Here is a 26,665-nt window from a genome sequence, read left to right as displayed (position 1 = left end):
TATCCACAAACTTTCCTCAACCTTATGATTATTTAAAATAATTTGTGGTGGTGGAGATATGACTCAGAAGTTAGAATATAGGCAGCTTTTTAGGATAGCCAGGCTTAATTCCCAGCACCCAAATCACAGCTTGTCACGGCAACTCTGGGTTCAGGGAGCTGTTCTGGTCTCCATGAATACTGCACACATGTTCCACATATATACATGGAGGCAAAACACACATACACATAAATAATAATTTTCAAAAAATCAAATACATAAAATAATGTGTGATATACCCGATTTTCAAAAAAAATTGAATGAAGTTATTATTATATAAATATATTTGCAAATTGATAAATAACTCTTATACCAAAATTAACGAGACCCAAAGTTTATTCAGCTCAACAAATGCCTCTCTAGGTAGAGCAGCTATTCCTGTTGGACTCTGTGCTGAAAGGCAAAGGTGGTAGAGAGACGAGGTTCTTTCTGAAAATTAGAGACTCCCGTGTTAGGCCTTTCAAAATTAAGCTTTGCTTTCTTGTCTTGGCAAGATTAGGCAGGATGTGGGTGTGGTTACAGAAAGGCAAGTAGGATCTACAAGATGCTACCCCTGCCATCATGAAGACAAAAAGCAAAACAAAACCCAAACCGAAGCAGCAAGAGGGAAAAATATCTTGAGAGACTATGTGGAGACCAGACACTAATAGAGGCCTGGTGAGATGATAAAGTGATACAGCCCGTGTAGGGCTGCCTGATGCTTCTCCACAGTGAACATCACAGTCTCCTTATGCCTGAGCTCTCTTAATCCTGGATGTATACAGAAAGGACTTGAAACCAATTCCTAGGATAAAAACCCGCATGAGGTGTGGTTGACAGCAGTGTTCTCTGTAAACACGAGAGAGAAACAAACCCCCAGATGCATCAGTGACAAGGGAGACAAATGCATGCTCTGTGGAGAAGGTCCCTGGGTAACTGACAAGGAAGACGACCTAGCTCCCAGCCTCTCCAGAGAATATTATGGGGGACTTTACAGCATTGGATACATCCAGGGTTCCATTGTAACAGGAATGGTGGTCACCTACCTTTTAGTCCCTGAAGTAGTCTGAGCAGATGCTGGTCACCCTTATGTCATATTCAGAGAACACAGAGTTGGGAAGTTAAACAAGAATTCTACTGCACATGCTCCAAGACAGCAGCATTGCTCATCTAGCTGAGTTGTTTCTAACCACTGTCTCTGAGCAGAACCAGCTAATGATCCTCTCCCTAGGCTTTAGACACAGTGGCAGGCAGCCAATCCCTTGGGAACACAGTCTGCTTTTCTTTGAGACCTATTCTAGAATAGTGAGATTGTTTGAAACTTGTTTTCTTTGGTGAAAACTTTTGGACTCCTTAGGGTGAGGTGTACTTCTTTGTAACTATTTCTAAACTCACATTGCCTGATTCTGCCAAAGAAAGAGATCTTATCTGTAACACAAGTGAGAGTGCCTCATAATATTTTATCACTTATTGCTGTTGTCAAAGTAAATGATTGTCAGGGATTGTTGTTTCTTCATGGTGGGAGTACACGCCCAACTGAGGGAGCAGATTTAACTCAGTCACACTTCCTTTGTCAGAAGAGTTCAGATTCTCAGTGGCTGGATTGCCTCAGGCTGTGCTTCTCCCATGGCTCCTGTAGGTTTCCCAGCCTCCCTTCCTCTGTGTGTGTGTCTGCTGCTGGCCTCTGGCTTTGCCCAGGCAGGCAGACTGCTGGTGGTACCCATGGATGGGAGCCACTGGTTCACCATGCAGTCGGTTGTGGAGAAGCTCATCCACAATGGACATGAGGTGGTGGTAGTCATGCCAGAGGTGAGTTGGCAACTGGGAAAATCCGTGAATTTTACAGTGAAGACGTACTCAATTTCTCACACTCTGGAGGATTTAAACCGGGAGGTCAATATTTTTCTTGACGCTCAATGGAAAGATCAGACAGACTTAATGGATTTTTTACTAACGAGTCCAGGCAGAGGTTTCTTTGAATTACTGTTTTCACACTGTAGGGATTTGTTTAACGACAAGAAGTTAGTGGAGTCCCTGAAGCAGAGTTCTTTCGATGCTGTGTTTCTGGATCCTTTCGATGTGTGCGGCTTGACTATTGCCAAGTACTTGTCGCTCCCGTCCGTGGTCTTCGGCAGGGCAATATTGTGTCACTATCTTGAAGAGGGTGCCCAGTGTCCCAGTCCTCCTTCTTATGTTCCCAGAGATGTCTTGAAACTCACAGACACCATGACTTTCATGGAGAGAGTGCAGAACCACCTCGCCTACATGGGGGAGCATGTATTTTGCTCCAGTTTGTTCAAAACTGCTACAGAAATTGCTTCTGAAGTTCTCCAGACCCCGGTGACTGCATCTGATCTCTTCAGTCAAGTGTCCATTTGGCTGTTACGCACTGACTTTATGTTGGAGGTCCCCAGACCTGTGATGCCCAATATTGTCTTCGTTGGCGGGATCAACTGCCACCAGGGAAAGGCACTCTCTAAGGTATGTTGTCTCTCCTCTCCCTCAGCACATGAAGAGAGACCTGGCTTTAGACGATGAAGTTATCCCTTACTGAGCTGTGGACTGTCACTCACACCTGACATTTTCAGTTTTCTTTCAGTTCTTACCTTGTCATTTCAGTTTGTTCAACACAGTCTTTGACGGGTCATGCGAATTGTGCAATAGTGCTGCTTGTAAACCTTGCTTGCTGATAGCTTTGTGGGCCACGGACATTCTCAGCATCACCAGGCTGCGTTTACTATTGTTTTTGGAAAGAGAGTGAGAAGTAAGAAATGAAGCTTCGTTTTCTTTATTCTTGTCTTCTACATCGTCTCGATAATGCTGCCATTTTCTAACCTTGCTCTTATCTCAGCAGCACAGAGACCCAAGAACAGAGTGGCTGGGTCTAGCTGTGCACTCGCTACATTTTAATTCATTTAGATAATGGCTTTCAAAACTCAGAGCAAACTTCAGCATTTGTTCAGCTGTATTTGAGATTTTCTCATTTTTCCATGCTGTCTTCTACCAAGCTCTTGTGAAAATGTTAAATTTTTCTTAATTTTGTGATGGAAAATTCTGTGTAGCTATTTCAATGTTCACTATCCATTCTGGTCGTCAGTTGGGCCATTTGCGTTTTCTTTATGGTAAATTACACATTGCCACCCTTTTACCCTTTCTTCTAATTGCTACCAGCCTGTAGTGTTCAGAAAGATTAACACTTGGTCTCTCAAATATGTGCTGCCCTTTTTACTTAGCCGTTTATCTTCTAGTTTTTGTTTATTTCTATGAATAAAGTGTTTTGCCTTTATGTTCGGGCTTCCCATTTATGCAGTACCCATAGGACGCAGAAGAGGGCATTGGATACCTGAAACTGGAGTTACTTATGACCTGAGCAGCCATATGGGTGCTGTGAATTGTACTGAGATCCTCTGGAAAAGCAGCCAGTCATCCTGACCATTGAGCCATCACTCAGGCTCTGTGGTTGTTCATCTTTTGTTGATATTGTTTATATTTTTGGTTCGTTAACTTTCCCCTTAATTTTAAATGTTAACTTTTTCTTAAAAAAAACTATCTAAATTTTATTATATATGGCTGTTTCCAACACTAAAATATCAGAGAGTTTACAACAGCTCATATGTGAGCATTTTTAGTTCCTCTAAGGCTGACAATATTTTTCTGACAACTTGGTATAGGTATGTAAATTTAGTTGCTATTGAATGACAACTGCTATTTACTAACTCTGTTTGAGGAAGGACTTCACACTTCATTGATGTCATTCAACATGTCTCTGTCAGGTCTTACTTTTCCATGTTTGCTTCTGCCTGCTTCCAGCTTTTCAGGTTCTCCACACTCACAGACAACCCTGTGTTTCCATTGATTGCATCTGGGGCAGGTTTTAGTATAGATCCCATGCTTACTAATTTCCAAATTGCGATGGGGATTCCCTTAATATAGTCTCCCTTAAAACTTAAAAATTGTGTTGCTGAGGCTGGAGAGACAGCTCAGCAGTGGGAGCTGGTGCTGCCTTGGCAGAGGACCCAGGGTTGGTTCCCAGCAGCCACCTCGAGCTTTTGCTCCAGGAACCTAATTCCTGATGTTGCCCTCTGGGCACCTTCATACATACTCCTGCACACACCCATACAGTCACATGGTACTCAAATTAAAATAAACCCTTGAAAATGTTATTATTGAACTCTACAGATCAATCATGTGTTAGGGCTGTGTGCATATTGCATTAACTCCTTTCACTAAATGGAGAAATACTGGCATGTTTTTGATATTGTTTTCTATTTTTTTCTTATGCAGTCTTTAATGAAAACTGTATGAGATGCCCCTACTCCTGTATCTTCTCAATTGTTTCTTCTGTGTATTTTCCCTTCTCCTTTCCTAATAGCCGAGTCTTGGCTTTCCTTTCCAAGATCGTCTTGTTGTCTTTATCCAGCTTTATCCTGGTGATACCCACCTTGCTCTGGTGGATGTCCACATGGACAGTTGTGCCATTAGCCTTTCCTAGTTGCACCCGTTCAATGTAGGTGACATTTCTTCCTGTGCACTTTGACCACCTTGCCTATCAGTTGGCCTTTGTACTGTCCTTGGACAACCTGAACTTCATCATCCTCTCGAATGGGCGTAGACTGAACATTGTACTGTGTCTCAGATCTTTGGAAAGGGGAGAAGACATGATCTTCCTCGAAACTTGAGACGGTGCATGAATGTGTTTGGGGTTCTTTATATGGTCAGAAGTCACAAAGGGATTGAACTTCATTTTGGTGGATGCAATTTAATATTGTTTTCTTAGTCAGCAAAAAGCACCCTATTTTACATATATTATTCCATTTACAAAATTTTACACTTAAAATTGAACATTATGCACAAATTTTATCTTCATCATTAAAATGTATTTCTAGGTTTTTGTTATTTGAAAGCTATGATATCAGGCTAGTTTATATTGGTTTTGAGGTAGTTATTGGTAGGTGAAGTATGCATTTGTTATTTTATGTTCTATATGGTCATATTATCAATTTTTATTAATTTGGAATATTTATCAGGTACCCATGTAACATGCTAAAGACCCCTTCATTATTATACCATTTATTTCCCCTTTTGGGCTGTGGATCTCTATTCTGATTGGTTGTGTCTACTTCCTACCATACAGGGAACTGCAATTAAGAACTACTTTTCTAAATTGGGCTGTGGGCAAGCCTGTGATGCATTTTCTTAATTGTGATTTATGTGGGAAGACCCAGGCCATGGAGGCAGTGCCAGCCCTAGTCAGGTGGTTCTGAATTGCATCAGAAAGTAGACTGAGCAAGTCATGAGGAACAAGGCAGTAAACAGCATTCATACAGGGCTTTTGCTTCAGTTCCTGTCCCTAGGTTCCTGCCTGGAGTCCTACCCTGCCTTCCCTCAGTGAGGTAGTGTGGCCTGGGAATGGAAAGCTGAAATAAACCCTTTCCTCCCCAGGATGCTTTTGGTCATGATGTTCTATCACACCAGCATAAACTCTAAGACAGCCTATATGATAAGTCTGGAATGTGCTGCTGCTCCAATCTGTTTAAAATAGGATTCAAGTGAATTATGGTCAAACACTCCGTTGTTCTCTCTGTGTGTGTTTTACAGTGTAGACCTGTGTGTTTTAATTCTTAACTGGCTTATTCAGAGTTTCAAAAAATGTTGCTTACCTTTAAAACAATAATAGGATAAAATATCAAGATATACATATGAATTTATTTGTATAAAATGAATATAGTACTTTATCAAGTAAAATATGCATTCCATTAAACAATAAAATTTTCAAAACTTATCAGAATTTAAAATATGCTGAATATTAAAATAAGTAAAATATCCATAAACTTTCCTCATCCTTATGATTATTTAAAACAATTTGTGGTGCTGGAGATATGACTCAGTGGTTAGAATATAGGCAGCTTTTAACAAAACATGGGCTTAATTCCCAGCATCCACATCTCAGCTTGTCACAGTAACTCTGGGTCCAGGGAGCTGTTCTCGTCTCCATGGATACTGTGTACATGTTCCATATATATACACGGAGGCAAAACACACATACACATAAATAATAATTTTCAAAAATCAAATAAATACATAAAATAATTTGTGATATATCTGTTCCTAAAAATTATATGAACTTTATTATTTAAATGTACTTGCAAATAAATAAAAAAAAGTACCTCTTGTACCAAAATTAACTAGACCCAAAATCTATTCAGCTCAACAAACGTCTCTCTAGGTCGAGCAGCTATTCCTGTTGGACTCTGTGCTGAAAGGCAAAGGTGGTAGTGGGTGGCATTTTTATCACACACTGGGGTGTGCTTGGTGGATGAGAGATTTTCAGCCCATTCATGGGAAAGAGGGACGAAGTTGTTTTTGAAGATTAGAGACTCCCGTGTTAGGCCTTTCAAAATTAAGCCTTGCTTTCTTGTCTTGGCAAGATCAGGCAGGATGTGGGCATGGTTACAGAAAGGCAAGTAGGATCTACAAGATGCTACCTACGCTGTCATGAGGACAAAAACCAAAAAATAACAACAACAACAACAACAAAGAAATAGAAGCAGCAAGAAGGAAAAATAGCTTAAGAGTCTATGTGGAGATCAGAGACTAATAGAGTCCTGGTGAGATGATAAAGTGATACAGCCCCATGTAGGGCTCCCTGATGCTCTCCACAGTGAACATCACAGTTTCCTTATGCCTGAGCTCTCTTAATCCAGGATGTACAGGGAAAGGACTTTAAACCAATTCCTAGGATAAAAACCCGCATGAGGTGTGGGTGACAGCAGCATTGTCTGTAACCACAAGGGGGAAACAATCCTCCAGATGCATCAGTGACAAGGGAGACAAATGCATGCTCTGTGGAGAAGGTCCCTGGGTAACTGACAAGGAGGACGACCTAGCTCCCAGCCTCTCCAGAGAACATGGTGCTGTCTACAGTATCGGATGCATCCACGGGGACATTGTAACAGTAATGGTGGTCACCTACCTTTTAATCCCTGAGTGGTCCATGCAGATGCTGGCCACCCTTATGTCAGCAATTCAGAGAACACACAGTGCTGGGAAGTGAAACAAAAATTCTACTGAACATGCGCCAAGACTCATTTGGCTGAGTTGTTTCTAACCACTGTCTGTGAGCAGAACCAGGCTAAGGACCCTCCCCCTAGGCTTTGATCCAGCAGCAGGCAGCAAATCCCTCGGAAATACAGTCTGCTTTTACTTTGAGACACAGTCTAGAAATGCAAGATTCTTTGAAACTTTCTTCCTTTGGTGAAAACTTTTTGTCTCCTTGGGGTCAGGTTTATTTCTTCGTAACTCTTTCTAAACTCACATTGCCTGATTCTCCCCAAGAAAAATATCTTATCTGGAAAACAATCAAGTGTGCCTCCTAATATCTGACCACTTAATACTGTTGTCCAAGTAAATCATTTGTCAGGGATTGTTGTTTCTTCATGGTGCAAGTACACGCCCAACTGAGGGAGCAGATTTAACTCAGTCACACTTCCTCCTTTGTCAGAAGAGCTCAGATTCTCAGCAGCTGGATTGCCTTAGGCTGAGCTTCTCCCATGGCTCCTGCAGGTTTTCCAGCCTCCCTTCCTCTGTGTGTGTGTCTACTGCTGGCCTCTGGCTTTGCCCAGGCAGGCAGGCTGCTGGTGGTACCCATGGATGGGAGCCGTTTGTTCACCATGCAGTCTGTTGTGGAGAAGCTCATCCACAATGGACATGAGGTGGTGGTAGTCATGCCAGATGTGAGTTGGCAACTGGGAAAATCCATGAATTTTACAGTGAAGACATACTCAACTTCTCACACTCTGGACGATTTTAACCGAGAGTTCGAGGTTTTTCTTAAGGCTCAGTGGAAAGATCAGCCAGAGGGAGTTACTCTTCTACTAAAGAGTCCAGCTGAAGGTTTTTTTAATTTAGTGTTTTCACACTGTAGGGATTTGTTTAACGACAAGAAGTTAGTGGAGTACTTGAAGCAGAGTTCTTTTGATGCTGTTCTTCTGGATCCTTTCGATATGTGTGGCTTGACTGTTGCCAAGTACTTGTCGCTCCCGTCCGTGGTCTTCGGCAGGGGAATATTTTGTCACTACCTTGAAGAGGGTGCCCAGTGCCCCAGTCCTCCTTCTTATGTTCCCAGAGGCTTCTTGAAACTCACAGACACCATGACTTTCATGGAGAGAGTCCGGAACCATCTCTCCTACTTGGGGGAGCATATATTTTGTCCCGCTTTTTTCAGAACTGCTACGGATATTGCTTCTGAAGTTCTGCAGACCCCAGTGACTGCGACCGACCTCTTCAGTCAAGTGTCCATTTGGCTGTTACGCACTGACTTTATGTTGGAGGTCCCCAGACCTTTGATGCCCAATATTGTCTTCGTGGGTGGGATCAACTGCCACCAGGGAAAGCCAATCACCAAGGTATGCTATCTCTCCTTTAGCCCATGAAGAGAAGTGTTGTGGAATATTATTTCAACTAGGCAAAGATGTGTTGCTTTTGTTCATGCAGCAGGATATTACCTTAACTGTGTGAAGCTCTGTTACCTTTGTTTCTGTTGCCTTTGTTAACAATGTAAGGATGTGTTACATTTGTTTCTGCTGCCTTTGTTTAATTATGTAAAGATATGTTGCATTTCCTTCACCTTGCTTGCCTAAGGCACCTGACTGGTCTACTAAAATGCTGGGGAGCCAATATTTAGGCAGTAGAGGATAGGATAGGGAGGGTTTGTAGGCAGAGAAGATAAATACAAGGAGAAATCTAGGCGAGAGAAGAGAGAAGGGAAAAGAACAAGAGGAGAAAGGCAGGCATATGCCTGGGGCCAGAAGTCAGGTACCTACCAGTCAGCAGTGGAGATAGTAGAAAAGTAAGATATACAGAAAGGAAAAAGGCAAAAAAACGTGAGACAAAATGTAGATAAAGAAACAGATTACAATACGAGTTATAATAAGACTAAACATTCATAGCAAAAAGTTTCCATGCCATGATTTGGGAGCTGGTTGGTGGCCGAAGGAAGCCTGCTACGGAGAGGCCAGGTCTGTGGACAATGATGTTATTCCTTGCTGAGCTGTGATCTGTCATTTTCATTCGTCATTTTCTTTTCTGTTGTGCCAACGGACTCTTTTGACCACTCACAATTGTGCGGCTTATAAATATTGCTTCTTGATTTGCGTGTGCACCACTGACATGCTTGTACACAATCAGCAACCTGCATTGTTTTTGGAAACAGAGTGAGAAACACAGTAAGAAACTAAGTTGCATTTTGCTCATTCCTGTACTTGACCTCTTTTTTTTAATGCTCCTAAGAGTGTTGTATGTTTCTTATTACTTCACAAATAGTACATGTAGTTACAAACCTTCAGAATTATTGTTTTTAGCATAAGATCCAGAAATCATTCTGGACATAAGATTCTTCACCTTGCGTTTTCACCTTCCAGTAAGTGATAGCCATTATCTAACACTTGTAGATTTTAATGCTGTTTTTTATTATATATATATAAAATCTCATAAATGTGTACAATATGTTTTTTATTATATATATATAAAATCTCATAAATGTGTACAATATGTTTTTTATTATATATATATAAAATCTCATAAATGTGTACAATATGACTTGATTAAATCCACCTCCCACTCTATGGTCTCCAACATAGGCGAATCCTCCCTCTCCCAGCAGTCATTTCTCCGGCTCTTTGTTTAGGGGTGGGACCCTGTGAAATCGCCCCCCTTCCACGGCTGTATGTCCATTGATATTGCCGTTGTTCCGGTTTCATTTTTGCAGGAGACTGTTTCACAGAAGACTGGCAGTTAGACTCTTCTTGCCGTCTTTGTGGCCCCTCTTCCACAATGCTCTCTGAGCCATAAATGAAGGAGCTGTGGTGCAGATATATCCACTGGGGAAACAGTTCACTCAGTGTGTGTCTGTGTGTGTATGTGCACACGCATGCACACGCACTAAGGATCCTCCCTTCAGGAGTGGAGCAGCAAGTCCTTCTTGAGGAGAGTCTGAGAGTCAGCAGAAATTGCACCCATTTTGCTCTGAGACTGGTTCCAGAAACACAAGCTCTTTTCAAAACTCTCTTTCTCCTACTTTTGGGATCCTTGGGGTCATGCCCATTTCTTCATAGCTGTTTGTAAGTTGCCCGATGAAACATCGCACGACTCTGTCCGGGGCTAAAGATTTTAAGCTTCCTCTAGCTTGATGGCCACCTAGTGCTTTTTGCTCTCGTCAATGGTCTTCAATGGAAATATTTGCCACCACCTCAAAGAGGGAGGGTGCTCAACGATCCACTCCCTTTTCTTTTTTTTTATATATTTATTTATTTATTATGTATACAATATTCTGTCTGTGTGTACGTCTGCAGGCCAGAAGAGGGCACCAGACCTCATTACAGATGGTTGTGAGCCACCATGTGGTTGCCGGGAATTGAACTCAGGACCTCTGGAAGAGCAGACACTGCTCTTAACCACTGAGCCATCTCTCCAGCCCCTCCACTCCCGTTTCTTTTGTTCCCACTGCTCTTTTGAGATTCACAGACACCATGACTTTCAAAGAATGAGTGGAGAACCTCTCTACTACACGGGGAAGTGTGTATTTTGCCCTTGGTTTTTCAAAAGTGCCCTAGAAATGGCCTCTGCAGTCTCAGATACCTGTCATAGTGCAGGATCTCTCCAGCCAACCGTCCGTTTGGTTGTTAATACATTCCATTTAACGATGGAGTTCCCCAGACTTGTAATGCCCAGCATAGTCTTCATCGGTGGACTCAGCTGCCATCAGGGAAAGCCACTGCCCGAGGTATATTATCTCTCCTTCATGAAGAATGAGCTGGGTTACTGGGCTACAGCTTCCTCATGAGTACTTGCTTAGTACGTGTGAGGTCCTGAGCTTTATCTCCAGAAACCCTGCTGTGCTTGCTAGTTTTATATCCACTTGACATAAGCTAGGATCAGTTGGGAAAAGGAACTCTCAATTGAGAACATGCCTTCTTAAAATGCGCTTGTAGGCAAGTCTTTAGTGCATTTTCTTAATTAGTGATTGATTTCGGAGGGCTCAGTTCATTTTGAGTGCTGGTCCTGGAGTGTACGTACAAGAAACAGGCTGAGCAAGCCATGAGGAGCAGGACAGTAAGCAGCGCTCCTCTATGGTGTCTGCTTTAGTTCCTGTCTTCAGGCTTCTACCCTGTCTTCCCTTAGTGATGGACTCATAGGTGCAAGGCAAAATAAACTCTTTCTTCCCCAAGTTGCTTTTGACCATGGCATTTTAACACAGCAATAGAAACCCTACCTATTTAAGCTCTGGACACAGAGAAAAAGAAATTCTCTATTCAACTGAATCTTTTCATTTACAGTCACTGAAAATTAGAATTTCTGGTTCACTGAATCACTTCATCGGTTCTTTTATATGGATCTGAAGATTCTATAAATCTGTCCTTACTGATGAACATACATAGTCTCTATCATTTCTTAGCTGCCTTTCTTATTACTGTTCTGAAAAACCACAATGAGATGAAGATTTCCTTGTTGCGAATCCTGAGTCATTCCATATGGGGACAGTCTTAGCAGTGATGCTCAATTCTTTTACATGTCTACCGTCAATCACTGCGCCTGAAATTAGCATAGAACCCAGCGTCAGGGCTGGCATCATGCTCCTTACTTTTTCGTTTTTTATCTTCCAGTAAGTCCTAGACATTATTCTAGGCACCTCCTGACATTTCCCATTTAAATGATTGCTTAAAAGCTTTTATTTTGGTGACATTACAATTCTGTTTAATCAGCCGTGTGGATAGAGATTTCCTAACTTGTGCTTTTTAAGAACGAGACTGTGCTAAGTACTCTTTAAGTGCTTTCCTGACATTCATGTCCCCACACACTGGGCTTCTCCCCAGAGGCCAGTGTTCTAGGGACTAAGATGTGTGGCTCTTGCGGTATCGGTGCCTCTTCATTTTTAACGTGTTTGAGGCACTAACTTCAAATCTTCACACTAGCATAAATAGGTCATGGGAGTTTGGGTTTTCTCCTATCGTCTCCAAGTCTTGATGTTGTCTAGTTTTAAAGTCTGTTGGCTTTTCTGGGCAGAACGTCTCCCACAGTGCTTGCTTCCGTTTTCACTGGTTTTCGTGGGTGCATTATCATTTGCGTATCTTCTTTAGTGAGTTAGATATTCATATATTCTATACCAAGACAGGGATATTTAATGAGATCCTATGAGCTTCATGAGGATTTGGCATATTACCATTTAGCAGTTTGTATGTTCTGCAGGTATTCCTCCACTAATAGCTCTTCATCTTTTCCTGTTTGTAATTTTCCCTTTGGAGTTATCAAATCTAAGACATTTACCTTTGATAATCTTTGTTCAGCTTGTTAATTCCTTTGCCAGCCAAACGCGTACACACATTTTCTCCATGCTACCGTTAAGTGTTTAATTCCTCCACTGTTAACAACTTCATTTTACTTTCTGGCAAGGGTTTTTTAAAGGATATAGTATAAAGGATGTATGTGTCTCCTCAGAGGGCAGGCTCTATGTCATTTGCTCTTAGCTCCGTTATTTGGCCTCTAAACCGAAATGCTCATCTGTCGTATTTAATTCTCTGAATTCTTGGCATCTGCTGCTCAATTCCCATTCTTGTCCCACTGGCTGGCTTATCCACCCATGGTCAGATCCTCTCCTGATTATATTAAGCTGCTTCATTGTGAGTTAGTGTCTAGGAGATACGCTCCCAGCTGTACTTTTATTTTTTTTTTCTGAATTTTCTTATTGAGCTCCTGAATGCACTTTCCTCCTTAAATTTTAAAAGGTTTTGTTTGACTCTAAAAAACAACCAGTCAACTAACCAACCAAACAAAAACCTGCTAAGACTCTTTTAACACCATGTGAAATGTCTTCTTTTCTCGTTTGAGCAACATTAGCAGGATTTTTCTTTGAGCTAATCCTATTCCGAATTAGTCTGCTTTTTTTATTTTTTTATTTTTTTGCTGTTTCAGATTTTCTTTTACATCTGTTGAATTTAACAAATGAAAATTTGTTAACTTATTTTATCTGCATATCTTTTTACTACAATTTATTCCAAGGTATTTTGTCGGCTTGGGAGAAATTATGGTATAAATGGGCAATTTTCCTTTGCTATTTTGAGGTGGCCATTGATAAAAGATGGCTTTGTCTTTTTGCATGTGTATCATGTGAAGTCCCACATTCCTAATCTCTGATTAGTTTAAAAAGGTATTAGGTATACAGTGACGTGCACACATTTTCCTCTTCTGAAATTTATACCGCTCATTTCCTTCTGCTAGAATGCACACCTCTAAAACATTGTGGAATAATAAAGTTGCTTCAGGCCATTTAAACTGTGATCCTATTACTTGCAAAGAAAAACTGTCTTGATAATTATGATCATCACATTCTTGGCAAGGACATTGTACCTCTGGTATCACAGTGCATAGTTTGGTTAGGGATAGGCTATGCTCTGCTATATATTGCTCTGGCCACTTTCAAGGTCCAGCAGACCTTGTAACTGGGACATATTTTGTCATAAATTGACATATTTTTACGAGGGGAGATGACTTTTTAGACAAAGTGAAATAATTTTCTTTCTACAAGGCTAGAGATTCAGTTGTATCAAAATGAGGGATGGAGTGAGAGACAGGACTAGGTGGTCTTCCAAAGGACCTGGGTGTAATTCCCCGACCCATACAGCTGTTCGCCAGTCCTAGAAGATATGATGCCTCTAAGGGCAATAGGCATACAAGCAGTGCACAGAGATATGGGTAGGCAAAATATGCACACATAAATCAAATCTTAAACTATGAGGCGAGGCTTCTTGGAACGCTCAGGCAAGGGTGTTGCAGGTGGCAAGATCTTAGGAGCGTGAGTCAGTTCAAAGATTTCTTTTCCTCCCCTTTCCTCCCCATCCATAAAGTGCCAAGTACTACCTAGACCATGCCTGCACCCTTGCCCTCTTTTCCAAGGTGGGACCCAAAACTCTCTGAGAAGCAGTGGTATTAGTTACTCATTGCACAACTCCAGTGCTTATAGATATAAAAGCCATATATGAGTTTATATTGATATGCCTATAAAATATAAGTGTATTGAACTATAGTTTTACAGATAAGTATTATTTTATATGGATATGATTTTATATATCTGCTAAAGGATCTATATGTGGGAAAGGTCTTCTACATGTGCAAGGTTATTTAAAGGTGAGTCTGAAGCTAAGGCAACGTCACAAAGAAGTGTTCAGATCTCAAAGATAGCCCTTTAACTAAGACCAAGCGCATGGTATCGGTAAAAGGGAAGTTTTCACTGAGTGACAGCTAGGTATATAGATTTCTTTATCCCTGTTTCAGGTGAGAAGGTTATCTCTTGGAAAGCCATGCAGGTTTCGTGTTGCTGGAGAACAGGATTTCTAGCCTGGGTCTTCTGTCTGATAAGGAGGAAATACTACCTGGAGGAAAAAAGTATGTGTGTAGTTGTGTGTGTGTGTGTGTGTGTGCGTGTGCGTGCGCGTGCGCGCACGCGCGCACGTGCACACGTGCATGTGTATATGTCTCTGTAATGATGGACTTGTGAGCTGACGTGAGCCCTTCTCCATAACTTTTTTTTGCTAGTGTATTTTATCGTGGCAGCAGAGAGAAAACCAGGGCAATGAATCCATTTGATTCTACCATTTTTGCGTTCTGGATTCAGATTTTTCAAGTCTCAAATTGTTCTTTTGTCCTCAGGCATCCCGGAGGTCTGGGGTCTTTTATCCATGGCCTATAGGTATCTGAAGGATCTGGAAGAATGAGCACCTGAGAAGGGATTTCCTCTCCATACCAACCTTTCCACACACACACAGGACCTGGCAGGAAACTGCCCCATTCAGATCTCTGCCCTACTCCAAATGCAAGGTGTCCTTCACTCGCCTGCCTTGCCGGGGCAGGGGGGATCTGTTCATTATCCACAGAGACCGGTTCCCTCCTAGGGTCCATCCCTTCATTCCACTGGTCAGTTCCCCATGTCTGAGTTGTTTGTTCTTCCAAAATCCCTACGTGAAAGCTGACATTTCCCTGTACACTCAGAGGAAGTGTGGGGAGTCTTGTAACACCTCCCTCCCATGGTGGGCCTGTGTGTGCCTCCTGGGCAGCAATTCTTTAGTGTTCAAACTTATGAGTAACAGACCTGCCAGACTCCCTCTTTGAGTGCCTAGTACCTGCACATTTCTGTGTCTGTGGGCACGCATGTACACACACACATGCACACGCACACACACACACACACACACACATCCACTCACATGCATGCACATGCGCAGACCAGTCTTAGAAAGAGTGGAGTCAAGTCTCTTCTGTGAGCAGAGCTTGCACGGCAACCCTTCTGGTGATGCTGTACTATGGCAGCTCCTAGCTGCCTTCGTCTCCTGCCCTCCTCCTGTCTTCAACCTCTGTCAGGCCTGTCTGGAATAGGAACAGGGCCCAGGCCATGGGTCTCTCAGTAGAATGTGTGTCTGGCATGAAGACTCTGAGCTTACCATTCCCCTTGCTTCTCCCAGTCCACACCAGCTTACGTAAAGCCTTTGTTTTTCCAGACCTTTTCTGTTGTAAAAAGAACTTCGTTTGGCTTCTTGGGAAGCACAGAACTGCACTGTGCGTCCTTGGGAGTGAGTCTCACTGCTATGCAGACAGAGCCAGGATGCGGGCACCCTCCCTTAGTCTCTCTTCATTCTGGGTAAAAATAATAACAATAAAACCCCGAGGATGAATGCCTCTCCCCAGCCTGGACTGAGTGGATTCTTTGTATGCCTTGGACAACTAACTTTCATCTTGGCTAGGTTCCTGGGACCAGGCTTGCCCTTGGGATGGCCCCTTAATCTGCTTTCCTGAGCCCCATGGCACTACTGTGCCAAAGTTAAGGCAAGCTTTGGCAAGCCAAAGTATGCATGTGCGTGACAAGGTCTGGGCGAGCAGGATCTGGGATGCAAAGAGCACCCTCCCTGGGCGGCCCGCTTTTCACTGCCAGCACTTCCTGGAACACCCTCAGCAGAGCAAACATGCCCCTCCCTCCTTGGTGGTGGTTGGGAAACCCCGGAGTTCAGGGGCTGAATTGCTTCATTAGCCGATGGTGGTTAACTGAAAGCAGACTCCCGGATCTCTGATTCTTCCCCAGGCCCTCATCACGTGCTACCTAGAAGCACACTTCTCTAACCTTAATATCCTAAGGCAAGTAACAGATTATGTGTTGTAAGAGTATAATATAGAATTTGAAATATATGTGTTTTTGTCTTCACTTTCTGTCCAGAGCTTTACAAATGCCTGTAATTTCCAGAGGGATGGATGGGAGGACAAAACTGTAAGGGTTCCTTATTTGTAACAAGCTGTTCGACTTTTTTCTTTCTTTCTTTCTTTCTTTCTTTCTTTCTTTCTTTCTTTCTTTCTTTCTTTCTTTCTTTCTTTTTTTTGGTAGCTTATGCTAAAGGGGGTAACTTTTGCAAAGTTTCAAAGGAGGGGAGCTGGGACCAACTTTGAGATTAGAGGACAGGGCAGAGAAAGGGGCTGAAGGGTTGGGTGGATTACTGATCAACAATAATGTGATCAATCCCGTGTATTGCACAATGAAGCCTGTGTGGAAAGCACAGAGGGAGCGGGTTTGGAGAGCTGCCAGGTTGCTGAAGATATGCCTGTTGTCCCAGAGCGTAGGGAATTTTCCTGTCCCTGCCCCCACACCCTTTGCACTTCTCCATCTGTGTCTTGTTGCACTGCTACCGAGATCCACTGCAATAGCCATTAACCGAATAATGCTAGTTCTAGGAGCCATTCTAGAGAGCACGCAAAACCAAAAGGACAAGCCTCCGGTCTGTAGCCAAGCAGTCCAGGAGCTGAGGGTGTCTGTAGTAGAGACAGTCTTGTGGGACTAAGCCCTTAACTCGAGGGATTTGTCAACTCTGTTAAGTGCTGCTAAGTGCTGGCCAGTGTTGAATCATACTTACCAGCTGGGTAGGAGGACAGTCCCCTCCCCTCATCCCCGCCGCCCGCCCGCGCAGTCTGGTAACTCAAGTGCTGTGTGGATGGAGGCCTTAAGGAAAAAGTTGGTTTTTCCTTTATATGTATGTCGAGAAGTCGGGTACGAGCTCCTCAAAAGGGAGCTGGTTCTGTGTTTGTTTTTCCTTGAGTGAACCTTCACTACGTGAATGGAAATAAAGCACATGGATAAAATGGATAGCAAAGCTAGCCTATTCTCCCGCGGATGCGTACTGAGAGCCTCCGCTATACCAGACACGATCTGGGTGCTGCAGAGACAGCAGAGAGTAAGAAAAGCGTTGATTGACCCTGCCCCGCCCATGCTCCTGGGAGTCCGGGAGAGAGTAGTCGGGAGAAACAATAATGTACATCATTGACCCTGCCCCGCCCATGCTCCTGGGAGTCCGGGAGAGAGTAGTCGGGAGAAACAATAATGTACATCATTGATCCTGCCCTGCACATGCTCCTGGCAGCCCGGGGAGATATAGTAAATGCACAATAGGTGAGATAATGATAGCAAAGAAGGGAAGCAGCTCCAGAGTGACAGGCTGTTTGACCGTGGCTTTACCAGGGAGGATATCACAGATGGGACATTAGCAGAAAGGAAAGGGGATGCAACATCCTGGTTATTATGCATATTGTCCAGGGGGAGTGTCTTAGGGCTTTATGGTTGTCTAGATGCACGATGACCATGACAACTCTTATAAAGGAAAACCTTTACTTGGGGCTGACTTACACAGACACGATGCTGGAGAAGGAGCTGAGGGTTCTATATCTGAATTAGCAGGTGTCAGGGAAAGAGAGAGACACTGTGCCAGGCTCGAGCATCTGAAACCTCAAAGCCCACCCCCAGTGACATGCTTTCCCTGACAAGGCCACTCGTTTGAATCCTTTTAAATAATAGTGCCGCTCTCTATGAGCCTACAGGGACCATTTTCATTTAAACCACCTCAAAGAGGGTAGAATGCTGCAGACCCCTGGTCACATCTGACCTGAGCTGGACTGTCATGGGAACATACTCATCATGTTTGTTCACTGTAGATTTCACTCTCCAGGGCTCTGACATGTCATGGAAATCAGTGACATGCATCAATAAGAAAGGCTTGGGCCACTAGCCAGAATGTTTATTTACCCTTAATAGCAAACAAAGTGTTTCAAAATACATTCTAGGTGCCCTGTGGCCTTTTGAGTCCATTTTAGGACACGTGAAAGGCTATGCTGTTCTCATAGTGGTGCTGAAACGGTTATTTACTTTTCCCAGGTGCATCTTCTCCTAAAGGGTACTGTAGAATTTTCTGGAAGCTGCAAGGGTATGCGATTTTGCATTAGAACAAATGAAGAAGGAGATTAGATTTTTCAGCTGTTACCTAGGAGGTCAGACACTAAAGGAACATGAGAAAACATCAAACAAAACCACTCTTTGACAAATTTCTAGCCCCCAGTTGATGCATGTTAGCAAGATGGGTTTATTCTTGCTTGTATAGCTTAACTAGGAGATGTTTGTGTGTGTCTGAGTATGCCAACTTTAATTTCTCTTTTCTTTCTTTCTTTCTTTCTTTCTTTCTTTCTTTCTTTCTTCCTTTCTTTTTTTGCTTTGTTTTTTTAGACAGGGTTTCTCTGTAGCTTTGGAGCCTGTCCTGGAACTAGCTCTTGTAGACCAGGCTGGCCTCGAACTCACAGAGATCTGCCTGCCTCTGCCTCCCGAGTGCTGGGATTAAAGGCATGCACTACCACTTTAATTTCTGAAGTGGTCCCTTTGACTACATGAACCCACACAAACACTGTGAAGGCTGCAGTGGAAAGGTTCTGAAGGCCTTTGGCTTAGCATCTCCCAGGTCAGCTTCCTGAAACACCCACTCTATCTGAGGCGCTATCCTGATTCTAGAATTGCGAATAAAATCGACTTAGGTTCTTTTTTTAAAAATTGGTTTTGAGATTTTTATTTATTTTAATTTTATGTGTATGAGTGTTTGCTTATATGTAAATCTGTGTGCCATGAGCTTGCACTGTCCGCAGAGATCAGAAGAAGGTATCAGAGCCCTGGAGCTGGAGTTACAGTTTTCAACTGCCCAAGGGAGCTGGGAATCAAACTCGGGTCCCATAGAAGAGCAGTCAGTGCTCTTAACTGCTGAGACTTGTTTTCTGGCTTGATCCTGTTTTTGAGGCAAACACTCATGTACTCCAGGCTTTCCTCAAACTTACCACTAGCTGAGGATGACCTTGAACTTCTGATCCTTCTGTCTCCACCTGCCTGATGCAAGGATTATTGACTTGACAAGCATTCTACCATCTGAGCTCCATCCCTGGCCTTTAATTAGCTTTTTTTTTTTTAAGATTTATTTATTCTTATGTGTATTGGTGTTTTGTCTGCATGTCTGTGTGAGGGTGCCGGTTCCTCTGGAACTGGAGTTAGAGACAGTTATGAACTACCATGACAGTGGTGGGAATTGAACTCAGGTCCTCTAGAAGAGCAGTCAGTGCTCCTAACCACTGAGCCATCTCTCCAGCCCCTCAATTAAGTTTTTAAATTACACTTGTCATCATTTCCCACCGTTTAATGATCGTGACGAAATTCTAAGTCCAGTAGTTTGTGAGCAGCTGAGCTGCTAATTTTGAAGAAGCTAATTTTGGCTTTCTTTCAGAAGCTACAAGGGTAACAAGAAATATCCTTTGCTTAGGCAGTATCCTCAGTGTCTTGCACATATGCTGGTTGTAACTGTGTTCTGAGTTTGTACCGTGTGAGAAGATGGGTGGGGGTTAAGGCCTAACTTGCATATCCCCCTCCCCCCCCCAAAAAACATTGAAGTTGATGCTCAGGTCAACCTCTGAAGTGGACCTTAGATACGGTCATTGCAGATGGGGATAGTGAAAAGGAGATCCTTAGGATGGGTCCTAGCATAGAAAGACTGGCATCCTTATAAAGGTAGGGTCATATGGATCCAAAGACGCACAGGAGAAGGTGAAGATGAAGAATTTGGCGGACAGGGCTCTATGTTGCTCTGAACATTATGTCCTCTTTTAAGTTAGTGCTTTCTTCCTGTTGTGAACAAAGTTGGCAAGAAAGTGTCAAAGCATAGAGAGAGAGAGAGAGAGAGAGAGAGAGAGAGAGAGAGAGAGAGAGAGAGAGAGAGCGCCACTCCTCCACTGACCTTATGCGGCACAGGTCTGCGGTGGGGGGGTGACCCCCGCTCCAGGTTTTCCTTTAGCAGCAGCAAAGATCCCCTGGAGAGGAAGAGGTCCATTAGTGGAGATAAAGCTAAGAAACCTAGACTCTCCAAGGAAGGTTGATAAGCTATGAAAAGTGAGTTATGTGCTTAAAATTGGTTAAATATTAATTTTTCTTCCTTTGTAGTCGAGGGCATGATTCAGAGCAAGGGAGAGGAAGGCGTGGAGTATTAAAATCACTGGGTGCGTTAGAGGGAGTAGCTCAGAGTGCTGTGGCTTCAGGAGTGTTCACTGTTGTTGCTTTAACTTCCTCTAGGATGGCTTGCCTCCCTGCTGCTGCTCAGAGAGTTCCTGCAGGGTTTCTCTTCTTAGTGCTTTGGGGCTCGGTTCTAGGTGACAAGCTGCTGGTGGTCCCCCAGGATGGAAGCCACTGGCTTAGCATGAAGGAGATAGTGGAGCATCTCAGTCAGAGGGGGCATGACATCACGGTGCTAGTACCAGAAATCAGTTTGCTTTTGGGCGAATCCAAATACTACAAGAGGAGAATCTTCCCGGTGTCCTATGACCTTGAAGAGCTGCAGACCCGTTACCGCACCTTTGGGAACAACCACTTTACTCCCCGTTCCCAGCTGACGGCTCCTTTCAGAGAGTACAGCAACAACATGGTTATCATCGACCTATGCTATTTCAACTGCCAGAGCCTTCTAAAGGACTCCGCCACCCTCAGCTTCCTCAGGGAGAGCAAGTTTGATGCTCTGTTCACAGACCCGGCCATGCCCTGCGGTGTGATCCTGGCTGAGTATCTGAAGCTGCCCTCCGTCTACCTCTTCAGAGGTTTCCCATGCTCTCTGGAGCACATGCATGGACAAAGTCCAAGCCCCGTGTCCTACGTTCCCAGATTCTATACCAAATTTTCTGATCGCATGACATTCCCCCAACGGGTGGCCAACTTCATTGTTAACCTCGCGGAGAACTACGTATTTTATTGTCTGTATTCAAAGTATGAAGCTCTTGCCTCAGATCTCCTCAAGAGAGATGTGTCCCTACCGGCCTTACACCAGAACTCTCTGTGGCTGTTACGGTATGACTTTGTCTTCGAATTCCCCAGGCCAGTCATGCCCAACATGATCTTCATTGGAGGCACCAACTGCAAGAAGAAGGAAAAACTCTCTCAGGTGGGTGGACTCCTGTCTCCTGGTGGCATCATCTCTTCACAGACAGGTGTGACACTCGTCAGCTGGGGCCCCCTCTTCCGTATTTGGCATCGTCGCTGGGAAGTCTGTCACGTGACACAGTAGTAGGCAGGGGAATGCTGGGCTCAGAGCAGCAAAGATGTGTGTTCTTGAGGCTGGATGAAGACAGGGTTCTTGCTTGGGTCAGTGATCTGGTGACAGTCTCAGAACCTTTGAAAGAGCCTTAGAAACCTTTAGTCCACAGGGGTGGAAATTTGACTCAGAACACCTATTCAGACCAAAACACTTTCAACCAGCTTATTCCATGGTCAGAAGTCGGCCAACGAAAGTCCGAGGTTATAGCTCCCAAAGTCTTGCTTTCACAGGAGCCTGGTAAGCATGGTCGGTGTAGTATTAAAGGGATATTGACAACTATGGAGGTATGTGTGACAGGATGTAAGTGACTTCTAGAATCTGATCATTTGCCCTCTGGCCTTTATCAGAAAGATGTGGTGGTCCGAACAAGCATCTCTTTATGGCTTAGGATATGCAACTACTTTGGAAATCATAATGTGTATTTTTAATTCAGCTGAAGGGCATCAGGCCACTCCTGTCTTTTATCGAGGATTTCCGTCTGAGGAGAAAACCCTCCAGTGGACCCAGAGAGCCTTTCTCAGACTTTCTCACCTGCTGCGATGGGCATGCTTTGAGCCAGGGGCACTGGTGGAGGCACAGTGCTGCAATCATTGTCAAGATCGGATTTGGGTCTTGGGATGTAGCTAAATGGGAGCAACCTCGTGTTTACCTAGCATGTGTGTGGCCCTGGGTTCAAGTCCCATCTCAGTAAAAACAAAAGCAAAGGAAAGAAAGATGTAGGGACAGAAGAAGAAAGGAAGGAAAGGAAAGGGAAAGGAAGGGAAGGAAGGAGGGAGGGAAGGAGGGAAGGAAGGAAGAAAGAGGAGGGAAGGAAGGAGGAAAGGAAGGGAGGAGAAGGAAGGAGGGAAGGGAAGGAAGGAAGGAAGGAAGGAAGGAAGGAAGGAAGAAGGGAAGGAAGGAAGAAAGGAAGAAGGGAAGGGAAGGAAGGAGGGAAGGAAGAAGGAAGGAGGGAAGGAAGAAGGAAGAAGGAAGGAAGGAAGGAAAATTTCATTTGTTTAAAAGAATATACTGCTCTGGTCTACCATGCGGTCACTAACCTGTGTTCTGAGCACTCAGGACACTCAAAGAAGCTGAAGTGGGTGGGGTGGCTGATGTAATCGGGGACAGCCTGGAAATGGGAGACTGAGGGAGAGGGTGAAGGACAAAAGGGAGGCAGGAGAGGGAAGGAGGGAAGGGGAAAAAGAAGAAAGAAGAGAGAGGGAGATGGAGAACCGGGGAAGAGATGGGGAAGGACCGAGAGGGCAGAGGTCACACTGGAGAGGATATCTTTAAGCCTGGGTCTACAGCTCACAGAGCGCTCTCCCCGGGGTGCACCCCCCACCAAAGTGCTGATTCATCCCAACGGTGCACTTTTTAAAGTCCTCATTTAACCCAGTATCTACCATGCCGGTGATGTGTGGCTACTTTCTTTGGAGATTGCAAAACGTTTTGGCTTTGAATTTCTGTTAATCAGTTATAAATGCTGGAGTGAGTCCAGGTTCCCACCCGGTGTCCAACATCAGTGTCCAAATAGCTAGAAATTTAGCAATAATTTAGGTAATACTGGCTCAGATGTATGCCTTCAAGTTTTTAAAAAATGTTTTACGTATTTTTTTTATCTTTCTGCTTTAAGTGAGTTACCAAAAAAACAAACAAACAACAACAACAACAAAAAAAAAACAAAAAACAACCCTCAAATATAATTTGTATACCATATAGACTCACTCATTGATTGTTTACAAGTAATGATTTTTGTCCTGGTTTTCTCTCTATTGTGTAATAAGACACACTGACCAGTAGCAGCTTAGGGGAGGAAAGGGTTTCTTTGGCTTACATTTCTAAGCCACAGTCCATCATGGAGGGCAGTCAGGACAAGAACTCAAGCAGGAACCCTTAGGGGAAGTTGCTTGCCAGCTCACTCAGGCCCAGGATTTCCCTGGACAGGTGAGCCTCAGCTGTCCAAGAAAGGCTCTGCCCTGGCACAGTGAGCTGGCCACCCCCACATCAGCTAACATCAAGAAACCCTCCCACAGCCATGCCCATAGACCAACCTGGCCTAGGCAATCCCTCAACTAAGACTCTCTTTTCAGGTGACTTTAGGTTGTGTCAAGTTGATAGAGTGAAGGAAGACAGTTTGTGTGTAGTTTTATGTCCACAGACTTGTCAACAATCACCAGTGTCATTTAACAACATCTCCAGGCAATCTCAAAGACCCCCCTTAACCCTAACCTTAGTCTTTCAACCTTTGCTTCCTATCTCCATGGACTTTGGCATATCTTGGAAATTTCAAAAAGAATTTGTGGGGTTGTTTGTTTGTTTTTGTTTCTCAAGACAGGGTTTCTCTGTAGCTTTGGAGCCTGTCCTGGAACTCACTCTTGTAGACCAGGCTGGCCTCCAACTCACAGAGATCCTCCTGCCTCTGCCTCCCAAGTACTGGGATTAAAGGCGTGTGCAGCCACTGCCCAGAGAATTTGTAGTCTTTTTTTTTTTTTTATCAGCTTTCTTTGTATGTTTTTAAAGTTCACCCATGTTGTAGCATGTATCAGTACATCACTTTTCTGAATGAATAATATGGGTATAAATATCTCATATTTTATCAGTTTATCAACATTTGAGTTTCTACAATTTGAATAGTTTCCATTATTAAGAAAAGTGCTGTTATGAACATTTTGGTACAAATCTTTGATTACATTATTATTCTTTTGGATATATATTCAGGAGTGGAGTTGCTGGGCCATCTAACAATTTCATGTTTAAGTTATTGACTTTTTTTCACAGTTGTTTCACCATTTTACATTCTCACTAGTAATGAATGGAAGGTTCTAGTTTCTCAGCATCTTTGCCAACACTTGTTATTTTTCACTTAAAATTTGTGGCCATCCTAGTAGGTAAGAATGCTATAGAGTTTTTATTTTCCTTTCCATAATGGCTCAAAAGTCGCCATCTTTTCGACTGCTTATTGGCCATTTTTGTGTCTTTTTGGGGAGGTGGGGAGTCAAGGCCATTGCGTGTCTCTAAACCATTTCTATACTTGTGGTTAAGTTGTAATGTATGTAGAATGTATCCATCCTACATAGAACTCTCTTACCAGGTTATTTTTCTTTGTAGTTTCCCTTTTTATGTGTACGTGTATGAGATGTGCATGTGTGTACGCATGTGTGCACACATGCATATGAGTGTAGGTACGAGGGTGCCCATGCGGAGGTCAAAGGACAACCTTTCTACTTTTTGCGTGAGACAGGATTGGCGATTGCTCACTGCTGTAGATGACAGGCTAGATGACCCATGAACTCTTTGGAGGCATTTGCCCCCTCCTCCCATCTCTCTGTCGATGTGCTGGGGTTACAGATGCACACATCCACATCTGGTTTCACATGGCTTCTGGGGCTCTGAGCTCCAGTCCTCAGGCTTGTTCCTGTAAACACTCTGCCTAGTGAGCCACCCTCCCTAGCTTTCCTTATTTACATCCCTGATACCATCTTTACGGGGGCATGAAAGGGTCTGTTTCGAGAGCGTGGGGCAGGCTTCTGCGTGTGTGGGTCCTCTTGAACAGCCTTCAACACTGTCTTGTACTTTCCATTTAAGACTCGCACTTTAATCTATTACTGAAATATTGTATTTACGAGCATGTGTGCATGCGTCTGTGTGGAGGTGTAGTGTGTGTGTGTGTATGTGTGTGTGTGTGTGTGTGTGTGTGTGTGTGTGTGTGGAGGGTGCCAGCAGAAGCCAGAAGAGGGAGTAGGAGCCCCTGCAGCTGAAGGAACAGGTAATTTTGAGCCACCAGAAATAGTTGCCAGGTACCAAACTCTGGTCATCTGAAAGAGCAGCAAGTGCATTTTAGTGTTAGGTGTCATTTTCAGTGGGATTGTTCCATTTTAATTTTGAATTACATATTACCAGTATATAGAAACATAATCAATTTTTGGATAATGGTCATGCACCTTGTAACCTTGCTGGATTGATTTGACATCTGTAGTGGACTTCTTAGGATTTTCTAAATAGAAGATCATGTGTGCTGTAGAGATGCATTTCTTCCTTTCCAGCCTGAGAGGATTCTTATTTGTTTGTTTGTTTTTGCTGCTGAATTGCCTAGTTAGAGTTTATGAGGAAGGAAGATGTCCTTTCTTTGCTCCCAATCTCAGAGGGAAAGCATTTAGCATTTCACCTTTACATGCTATACCTAGAGATATTTGGGTGGATCCTCAGATTAAAACATTGAGATAATTTCCAACTGTCACTAATTTGTTTTGTATTCTTACGATACAGGGGCTTCTGGATTTTGTCAAATGCAATTTTTGTGTCTGTTAAGTTCACCCCGTGGTTTTCTTTGCTCTACAAAGTGTAATACAACAGTTGATCTTAGGCCAACTTTGTCTTTCGGGGACAATACTATTGTAACTATTATTATCCTATTCTGACCCTTCTTATGTGTTGCTAGATTTGGTCTGACATTATTTTGCTGAGGATTTCTGTGTACATATTCAGGAAAGGTATTGGAAGGTTTATACATTTTAAACATGCATTTTACAATGATTTATTTAGTGTAGGATGAGGGTGCACACACTATGGGTGTGCATGTGGACACCAAGGGGACAGCTTGTGGGAATTAATTCTGTCACCATGTGTGTTCTGGGGTTGAACTCCAGCAGTCAGGCTTGATGGCCAGCGTCTATGTGCTGAGTTCTATCTCAATGAAACAATTTGATCTTCGTGGGATGGCCTTGTAGGATGAGCTGGAAATGTTCTCTCCTCCCCCAATGCTGTGAAGGATTAGAGCGGATTGTATGCTTTGTTCCTGTTTTCTTCTTCCAGGTTAATAGTTGACCAAAGTGCCACTGAGGTAATTTAGTGGCAAAGCCCCCCTAATGGAATAAATAGGTACCCTCTTGCAGGCCTGTCCCCATCCCTCTACATGTCCATCTGAAAGGTGCTTACTGGACATAGTTTTGGGGCCTGGGATGCTTCACCCACAGTGGAGAAGCACTTTCTAGAGTGCTGTGTCTTGAAGGCTTCCAGGGTTTGGTGCTCCCTCCCACCGGCAACTCTGGATGACCCTTTAGACAGGCCTTCTCTCTGCGGCTCTTGCACGCCCCCTGGTGGATATCCTCTTTTCCTGCTTTCACATGGGACTGTTCCTGGGACCAGGCTGCAGGCTGCTTTTAATTCACTCTCCCGTCTGCACAAGGGTCAGTTCAGGCTGA

At 43.5% G+C, this 26,665-nt stretch overlaps 1 protein-coding gene and 2 pseudogenes across 2 annotated transcripts in view; 2 read left to right on the top strand and 1 right to left on the bottom strand.

Annotated features, from left to right (window-relative positions):
• Positions 1-1,644: 1,644 nt before the first annotated feature.
• LOC101989693 lies at positions 1,645-2,556 on the top strand (annotated as a pseudogene).
• A 1,774-nt stretch (positions 2,557-4,330) lies between these two features.
• On the bottom strand, positions 4,331-4,762 carry LOC101998624 (annotated as a pseudogene).
• A 2,768-nt stretch (positions 4,763-7,530) lies between these two features.
• Positions 7,531-26,665, top strand: part of LOC101999189 (UDP-glucuronosyltransferase 1-6) — a 57,266-nt gene continuing 38,131 nt past the window's right edge. Inside the window, exons 1-2 of one of the 2 annotated variants that reach the window (XM_005361721.2) lie at positions 16,052-16,194; positions 20,474-21,332. In XM_005361721.2, the coding sequence (XP_005361778.1) occupies positions 20,475-21,332 (858 nt within the window). In that variant the 5' untranslated portion in view covers positions 16,052-16,194; position 20,474. Of the gene's footprint in view, positions 8,424-16,051; positions 16,195-20,473; positions 21,333-26,665 lie in introns of those variants that run through there. The other variant, XM_005361724.3, reaches the window with a different exon arrangement.

This window comes from Microtus ochrogaster, linkage group LG4, assembly GCF_000317375.1.
Source record: "Microtus ochrogaster isolate Prairie Vole_2 linkage group LG4, MicOch1.0, whole genome shotgun sequence".
Taxonomy (NCBI): Eukaryota; Metazoa; Chordata; class Mammalia; order Rodentia; family Cricetidae; genus Microtus; species Microtus ochrogaster.
Note: the sequence above shows the minus strand (reverse complement) of the source record. Positions and strands in the feature narration are given on the sequence as shown.